We start from the raw sequence: 9,257 nt of genomic DNA, 5'->3' as shown, positions 1-9,257 counted from the left end.
CAGTCAGACTGATGAAGAATCAGACACTAACACTGAAACTTAGGGCCCAGAGTCACTCTATTTTCAGATCCCGAAAATCCTGATTAACTGCTTTGGATTTAGAGTGACTTTTCAGAATTTACAGGAAACTTAAGTGCCTCTTATAAATATGCCAAAGAGCTCTTTGGGCTACCGTTTGATTTCTAGTTATACTTACGCATACATGACACAGAATCTAGTCAACGTATTTATAAAGTGGTCAGAAACATTAAAACAATGGAATTTTATTTTGATGAAAAACTCGAGTTTACAATCATTTAGTAAATGAAGAGCAAACAGTTCATTTTCCTATCCCATAACTCTTAAGAAAAAAAGCATTAGTAAATAAATATCTGAACTGATTAAGGGTAAGGCAGACTGGACAGTAAACCATCTCCTGACGTTCACCCTTCCTGCACATGACTCACTGTAAAGGGATTCAGGGCTCTGGAGATGAGTGAACCAACATTAGGAGCATCAGATCTCTCCTCATCACTCAAACAAACTCAAGATAAATATGTTTCTGCTTCTTGTGGGCCAACTACCCATACTGTACTGAGGAATACTCTGATGGAAGCGCTTGTGTTATACTGTGCACCACCACTCTAACATGGCTTCAAAAGCTTCATTTAACCACCATCTATAAAGTGCAACTCTTAATATTCTGCATTTTATCTGGGGCATGATGAGTATCAATCTACACTGAAAGTACCCCAGCTGCCAATTCCCACGACTTCTGAGACCGAGATGTGTGAAAAAGGACTGTCCCCGTACAAAGAACCAATTCCACAAACCTACTGGTAAACAAATACATTTATAGAACTGGAACCAGGATGCTAAAGTTGTACTCATTAAAAAAACCATTCAGCTACCTTTGGTCTTTAAAAAAGCCTACACTGCAGTATCCTAAACATGTGCATCTCACAATGAAGAAAAGTGGCCTCGCAGTGCAGAATGAGGAGTACGACGTCACTGTGAAGAGTAGCATGCTATGGTTTCAGGAACATCAGCATCACAGCATTGGATTCTGTGCATCAGGATCGAGGTCATTATTGCCCGAGGCAGGGTGGCTGGGGAGGATATCCAGCTCATCCACCTGTGGAGTAGGGTGCATGACTACCAGCTGGTCCTGGGGAATGTCTGCGGCAGCTGCTGCCAGGTTGGTGATAGATTTACTCTTCACACACTGAAAGTCTACATGCCGACTCTTTCCTTCCTCCTTCTCCCAAGACATTCGAATAAAGGGTCTTTGGACATAGTTGTAAATGACTTCAGGGCGACCTCCGGGCCTTTTCTTTACTTTTTCTTTGTAGGTAGGATAGCCTAGAGGAAAGAAGGGAACTTTTTAAAAAAGAGCATACATGTGCAAAACTTGTCACCTGTTACCTGTTGAGAGTTTTTCTTGTTCAGGTCCCATTTTAACATTTTAATAGAAGTTAAAATCAAGAAAGGAAACCAATATTCACCTGCCCAGTCATCAGCTTAACATGGATACCAAAACCCTAAACCTTCCGCCATCTTTTTCAGTTACTCAAACTCAACCACCATAAAGCATTCTTCGGGTGGGGCTATGGAGGGCTGGTTCTCTGTACCAGGCATGACATCTGCAGGCGATGTGGTCTCTCCTTGCGCACAGGCAACGCTCACTCTGTTCACAGGGTGACCGGCCTTAAAGGCCTGTAGTTCTTCAGCCCTCTAGTTTCCTTAATCTTCAGTCTCAATATTGCTTTAGATTTTTTTGTTTTGTTTTTTCTTTTGTTAAATAACAAAAAATCCTCAGCTCTCTAGTAGGTTCTTAATAAATCCTGCAGCTAGCTCAACAAGGGCAATATTTTAATCTCTGATACCACTTTATTATAACTGTCTCAACAGTGAATTAAACCTGTGTCTGCAAAGAGCTTTCTTTAATTATAACTTTTCTTTCTGAATTCTATTCACTAAAAATAACAATTAGTAAAAACAACCCAAAGTTTCAGAAAACTTTCAATTGTCTATCAGTAATGAAATTTCTCCAAAGACACAAATGAAAGACCCCCAGTGCTGGGGAGACTCTCATTCAAGTCTCAGGAACATGACCCCCCAGTAACTCACGAGAGACCGTCCCTGCTGCAATCACACGAGACTTTAATGATGAGATGAGACAGGAACCAGTGCACTGGGGCCGAGACTCATAACCCACGCAGGGAGAAGTGATTTTTAAGGGAAGAAACCACAGCCCAGTGATCCGGAATTGGCGGGGAGTACGTCACAGAAAATTCCGAAAATACCAGTGAAGATGACAAGGGGGCAACCCCCTGCCTCTCAGGACCACTCCCAAGGTCATAATCAGCTAGTTTATTTATTTATTTAAGATTTCTATCTCTTCCCCACCACCGCCTCCCATATCCCTCTCCCTCCCCCAATCAACTCCCCCTCTCTCACCAGCCAGAAGAGCAGACCTGGTTCCCTGCCCTGTGGGAAGTCCAAGGACCTCCCACCTCCTTCCAGGCCTAGTAAGGTGAACATCCAAACAGCCTAGGCTCCCACAAAGCTAGTATGTGCTGGAGTTACAAGTAGTTGAAGCTGCCAGATATGGATACAGAGAATGGAACTTGTCCAGTGCTCTTAACTGCTGAGCCATCTCTCTAGCTAGCCTTCAGATATCTCTTACTGAGAATATTCTTCCCTTTAAAAATAAAAACTGTCTCTGACCTCTTCACTCAACAAGTAGTATTTAACAGCTATTGCATGAAAGAACTCAAGGTACCAGCTGTCTTAAAGGTCTCTGTGCTCTATTGAGGGTGATGACATCTGTTCATAAAGATAAAAACAAAACAACCCCCCCCACACACACCTCAAGAAGCAATGTTATGTAATGGTCTGACCTGTCCCTTTAAGAGACAAGCCCCGCCCACCACAGAGCAGGCAGATCTTCCTTTTGCTTCCAGCCTGAGCTCTCTCCCAAAGAGGTAGGTATCTGCTGCTGTGGCTCCTCTCCTCTCTGCCCCCCTTCTCTCTCTCTTTGCTCTTCCCCCATCTTTCCTCTCCTTTTTCCCTTCCCCTCCATAACCCACTAAATAAATACTCTCTCTGCATGCGTGCCTATCCAAGTCGGTCTCTCACCCACCACGTGCTTCTCTGCCTGTCTCTCACCTGCTGGGGCTGTGGCTCCTAGTGTGACTGTTCCACCCAGGTCTCTCACCCACCATGCGGCTCCTAGGACCCACTGGCATTCATGGCCCGCAGGCCACTTGGGGGCTCCCTGCCTGGGGCCCCCTGCTACCACTTAGGGACCTGCAGCATTTTACTTAAACCATAACAATGTACACAATGATATTCCAGTGACTTTCCTTGTTGTTTATTTTGTTTTTTGAGAAAGGGTTTCTCTGTGTAACAACCTTGGCTCTCCTGGCTCTTGTAAACCAGTCTGGCCTAGAACTCACAGAGATCTGCCTGCCTCTGCCTCCCGAGTGCTGGGATTAAAGGCGTGTGCCACAATCGCCTGGCCCCTTGTGCTTGATCTTAATAATAACCAAAAAGTGAGGGAAATACAGGCAAAGCATACAATATATATTAGCAGATTCTGAGATTTGGAATAGAAGGTACTAGAAAACTGATTTGATTTCATGGTGGGGAACTTTAAATACACGATGATGATGCAGTATTGAGGATTAAAGCCAGAGCCTTGTGGTGCACATGCTAGGAAAGACCCTACCGCTAAGCTACATTCTCAATCCTAAATAATATTCTCTATTCAACAAAAAGAAGCCAAGGCTATTTTATTAAGCTTAGTATGATAAAATTATATCAAAAACAAATTCTTCACTCTGTGACAACTGCAATCCTTACTGTCCTGCCATTCCTGCTCAGGATACAAAGGGCAGATTAATTTACAAGCTTGTGTAATTAGTTTCTTAGTCTTAAGCTTCTTGCAATCTACGGAAACTATTTCAATACTACTTCTTTAAAAGGTTTCCTTTTAAACTGTAGGCTTTGTTAAAAGCTCAGTTAAGTACTATGACAGATAAGAGTTTTCTACCAAATTCAGACACAGCACCTAAAGATGGAGGAAGGCCATGGATGATGTAACTGTTAGATAGAGTGGCAAACTCCTGTGATCCTACACTGACTTTAGAAGGCATCCCTTGAGGTTGACAGATACACTATTAAGGATAGAGGAAGCAACTCCCAAAGATGCATGTTTTGATGCAATGGTGTTGTTCCAGATTAATTAATACAAATTATATTCTCCCATTTTTCCATTTTTATACCAGACAGTTTTGAGGTTCTTGCTGTTGCTGGTTTTGGTTTTGATTACGCTCAGTTTCATAAGCGATGGGGTCAGAGGTGTCACTATGCCCTGTACATATACTTCTTTTTACTTAACCTCATCACCTACCAACCCCCCAAATCTGTTTATCATTAAGTAGCATCCAACAGACACGCCTAACTACAGTAATATCTACACAGGAATGTGACTGTGGGATCATGGAACTTCTGCCCTTATCCCCATCATCCCTTCTCATATAATCAATTCTCCTTGATTCTTCCATGTCTCTTAAGACACCAACTCAATCTAGCTCCCAAAGAAATTATCACATTAACTCTAAAATCAGATTTCTTTTGAAAGCCTTGAAATTAGGAACACTGGAGTAGGTGTACAGGATGGGATAACACAATGGTTAAGACTCCTATCTAGGATTGAGGGTATTTGTTTGGTTTGGTTTTTTTTTTTTTCGAGACAGGGTTTCTCTTTGTAGCCCTGGCTGTTCTGAAACTCGCTTTGTAACTCAGAGAACTGCCTGCCTCTGCCTCCTAAGTGCTGGGATTTAAGGCCTGTGCCACCACTACCCAGCATTTAAGGGTTTATTTATTTATTTAATGTATATTAGTGCTCTATCTGCGTGTATGCCTTTATGCCAGAAGAGGGCATCAGATCCCACTACAGATGGTTGTGAGCCAAGAAGTTGTTAGGAATTGAACTCAGGACATTGGGAAGAGCAGTCTCTTAACCACTGATCCATCTCTCCAGTCTCTTTTCTTTGTTTGGGAAAGTTTAGACAGGGTATCATGTAACTCAGGTTGGCCTCAAACTTGCTAATAGGCAAGGAAGCCTTGAACTCCCGATTCTCCGATGTGCTGGGATTGCAGGTGTGTGCTACCATGCCCAGCTTCTTTCTTACTTTTCCAAGAAGAAAATCTTACAGACTTGATGGGAAAGTTGAGGGTTTACAAACCATTTGTAAGAAAAATATGCTTCAAAATCTAGAAGCTGTTATTGAAATAAATGTAGACGAGCCTAATTACTGTCTAGCCAAAGTCAAGATTGATTTATGTAAGCTTGTAATGTGTCTGGACAAATATTGTTAAATACTGGCTCTTTAAGAAAAAAAACCTACTTAACACAGCTATTCAGAAGTTCCTGGTTTTCTGACATCACAAAGTCCTAGTTCAGGCCCCTGCTTTGTTATGTCTTCTCGGGGAAACTTTAACTTACTTAACCATTATGCAGAAGTGGTGTTGTGTAATCAAGTGGACTAGATAGGGAAAAATCTATCTCATAAAACATAGATATTAAGAATCAATTACAGAATGACATTTTTTCATTCGCTAATGAGATTACTCATTCAATCAGGAATTATCCACTAGTTTTTATAATTAAGTGGTGGAAAGTCATGTATCTCAGTTCTACTGTCCTTCACACAAGTCCTGTTTTGGACATTCTTTTCACATGCTTGAGCAACCTATTCCTGTGATCCTTCAGCACCTCAACCAGGTCCTTAGCTAACACAGTTATCTTCACCATCTGTGGCAGTTGAATGTAACTGGCTCCCATGATCCTATGCTCAGGATACAGCCCAGTGTCCCAGTTGACTTCCTGTTGCCTGCAAGATGTAGGACTCTCAACTCCAGGTCTATTTCTGCCTGCAGGCTGCCATGCTCCCCACCATGATGATAATGGACTGAACCTCTGAAACTGTAAGTAAGCCACCCTCGATGATGCGTTTTTCTTAATAAGAGTTGCTAAAACACCATTATCACCACAAATCAGACTGAGAGCTTACTATATTGGTGCTGTCTTAAGTGCTTTTCTTGTGTTAGCTCATCCTTACAATAGCCATTTAAAGTACTTATTAATGCTCCCCATTCCAGATTTAAAAAAAAAAAAGCTGGTTTAAGTGCTGTAGCCAATACACAAAAACTACTTCATAAGTAATCTGGCTCCAGAGTCTTTACTCCTTACATAACCCACTAAAATTATTCAAGAAGGATATCTGGATGTTTTTTGTTTTGTTTTTAGACAGGGTATCATATGTAGATGTGACTGTCCTGAAACTCACTATGTAGACCATGCTGGTCTCACAGAGATCTGGTTGCTTCTTCTTGTTGCTGGGATTCAAGGTGTATGCCACTATAACCAGCAGGATATTTGGCATAAGAAGGGTATTTTAAAATGAAAGATACATCTGTCAAGGCATATGGAGGAATCATTTAAATCAAAAAGGCTGTCTGAAGATGCATGCATTTAAGCAATGAAATAAGTTGTGCAACTGTATGTACCTTGAATCGCAGGATACAGTGAGCTGAGCACTGCTTCTACATGCACTCTCAAAAGGTACTTTTAAAACATGCTAGGCCTCAGAGATCACCAGCACACAGCCTGTAAACTTTATGAGAATGTACACACAATGAGCCAATTACTTATGTGGGCTTTGCTAATAATGAATCAGAGCATGTCATGGAAGAAAAAAAATTACTTCTGTATTACTGGGAAATCTTATGAAATACATACATCCTCTCAGAAGAAAGCCTGTCTTTGTCATTGACATGTTTACCCCATCATCATTCAGTAACCGTTGGTGAGAGCGTTCCTCCCAAATTACTGAAACTTCATAGATTTTGAAAAGCAATTTAAAAAAAAAGAAAATGAATTGAAAACACTGGTAACATCTTACCTTCTATTCCCAATCTAATCTTCTTAAGACCCCTCTCCTTCAAAACTGATTTGGCCACATCTCTGTTTTCAATGTACTTGAAAAATCTATATAATTTTGTGCTATAAATAACTGGAATAAAAAAGACAAAAATATTTCACATTAGCATCAAAGTACTTAAGAAATTAACTTCAATTTACCTGGATCATCAAAGGGACCTGACATCCCTAAAAGCCCAAATAATGGATGCACTAATGCCAAAGGAAGACTAGCCAACATGACAGGACAATATTCAGTACAGTTAATGTAGAAGCAGATGTCTACTTAAGTGGAAACAAGAAAAGCTTTGATAACCAATCAGGTAAACCAACCCATAGGAAGGATCTCTTTCTCCAAGACACACATCCACTTATTGGAATGGGATCTGTCCCAATTTTCAGTAAGACAACCAAAAGATACTGATCACACACTATTATCAAGCAGGCAAAGTAAAAAACTTTACTAAGATACCTACATGGCCTAGTCTGGACGTGGGGAAACTGCCTTGTCAAAGAGTACTACTACATATCTTACATTTCAAGAATTGAGCAACTATTAATAACTTCCCCAAAGGCAAAGCCCCTCCCCACAAACTGTTTTCCATCCAGGCAAAGAGCCCCATTTAATACTGAGGTTAAATGGCAGATTCGAGCATGTTCTGCCTAGGTTAGTCTGTTTAGAGCAAACTGGCTTTGCAAAGGGCAGACAGTCCACTGACAACATGTTGAGTCTTCCAAATGTGCTGGGAACTTCAGGGAGTTAGACTGATGGGCCTTCCTCGCCTCCTCTCTCTCAGGTGGAGTTATCGCCCTTAAAAGGTGAACTGCAGGTTTTGTCAAAAAAAGAAAAACACACTCACAAACCAAACATGCTGGTTTAAGAGCCAATAAAGGAAAATATGTATACAAATTTTACCCATGGCATCCATCTGTACTGATTGTACTAACGCTTTGAGACTACTGGTATTTTAAGATTTTTCTTTTCTTTTTTGACCATTCAGAAAGGATAGAGTCATACTTAGAAAATCCGTCTGGCTGAAAAAGCTAACTGTATGCTCCTCAAATGCATCTTCTTTAGGATTTAACAGCTTGAGACAAAATGATTCATATTTAGACAAGCTAGGTAAAAGAAAGTTTTGTTCTCTTTAAGCTATGATGCTCAAGATAAAAAAAAAACAAGAAAACAAAAACAAGAACAAAAAATAAAATGAGCTGGGCGGTGGTGGCACACGCCTTTAATCCCAGAACTCAGGAGGCAGAGGCAGGTGGATCTCTGAGTTAGAGGCCAGGCTGGTCTACAAATGAGTTCCAGAACTAGCAGGCCTGTTACACAGAGAAACCCTGTCTTAAAAAAACCAAACCAAACAAACAAACGAATAAATGAATAAGAAATATCAACAGTGAAACAGGAAAAGCTGGTCTGGCTCTAATTCTACAAAGCCACTACAATGTCACTTCTGTCCTTTAATTGTCTCTACACTTAGAATTGAACCTACTGAAAGCTAAAATGATAAACTCTGTTTTAACAACAGAAAATAATTTATCATGCTCATTCTGAGTTTTGGAACATTTTTATTTTTCCTGCTTTGTTCAACTTTTTATTCTACGTAACTAAGAAAAGACATTGTCAGAAAAGTCAAGGACTGAGGAAACAGCAACAAAGACATCTACTTTATCTTTACAAAAGACTCACTGTTAACACTAGGTGTGGATATGATCAAAATACACTGTATGAGACTGGTAAGGAGTTAAAAGTACTCTAAAGAGAATCACAACATTCGTAAGTCCATCATGTAAGAGAAAATCTGTCTGCAAAGTGCTACAGCATCTGTCTGAGGAAAAGGTATCGTTTAGAGTCTGCTTAGTTTTCAAAAAAAAAAAGGCTCATAAAATGGAAAAATGAGAAATTAAGAGTTTTCATACTTTCTATATTCCTACAGCTTTTACTTAAACTCAGTGCAGTCTAACCTTCCAAGGTTAACAGGCTAGGACATAAAACAAGCTGTTAGCTCACCCAGGACACTGTTTTAAAATGCTGATATTGGGTTCATAAATACAACATAAAAGATTTTCTCTAACAAAAGCAAACAAAAAAATTCTAACCACAAAGTCTGGAAGTAAAAAAAGAACCCAATGCTGTTCAAGATGGGCTAGTCTGATCAGCAACAACTGGAGACCTATGGTTTGTTCAAGAAAGCTTTTGGAAGGGCTACTATCAGGAACACAAATGATTTTAAAAAGAAATCTTGGAAACTAAAGTTACCTCCAGTCAACAAAATGCGAATCA

The 9,257-nt window shown here is 40.3% G+C and overlaps 1 protein-coding gene across 5 annotated transcripts in view; it reads right to left on the bottom strand.

Moving 5' to 3' along the window:
* Positions 1–247: 247 nt before the first annotated feature.
* The window catches only part of Btbd10 (BTB domain containing 10), a 54,565-nt gene continuing 45,555 nt past the window's right edge, over positions 248–9,257 (bottom strand). For all 5 annotated transcript variants that reach the window (XM_041667136.1, XM_041667138.1, XM_041667137.1 and 2 more), the window contains 2 exons: positions 6,954–7,064; positions 248–1,341 (listed from right to left, as the gene is read on the bottom strand). In XM_041667136.1, coding sequence (XP_041523070.1) covers positions 1,031–1,341; positions 6,954–7,064 — 422 coding nt within the window. In that variant the 3' untranslated portion in view covers positions 248–1,030. The remainder of the gene's footprint in view (positions 1,342–6,953; positions 7,065–9,257) is intronic.

This window comes from Microtus oregoni, unplaced genomic scaffold, assembly GCF_018167655.1.
Source record: "Microtus oregoni isolate MIOR12 unplaced genomic scaffold, Mior012 000016F_ref0000370, whole genome shotgun sequence".
NCBI lineage: Eukaryota > Metazoa > Chordata > Mammalia > Rodentia > Cricetidae > Microtus > Microtus oregoni.
Note: the sequence above shows the minus strand (reverse complement) of the source record. Positions and strands in the feature narration are given on the sequence as shown.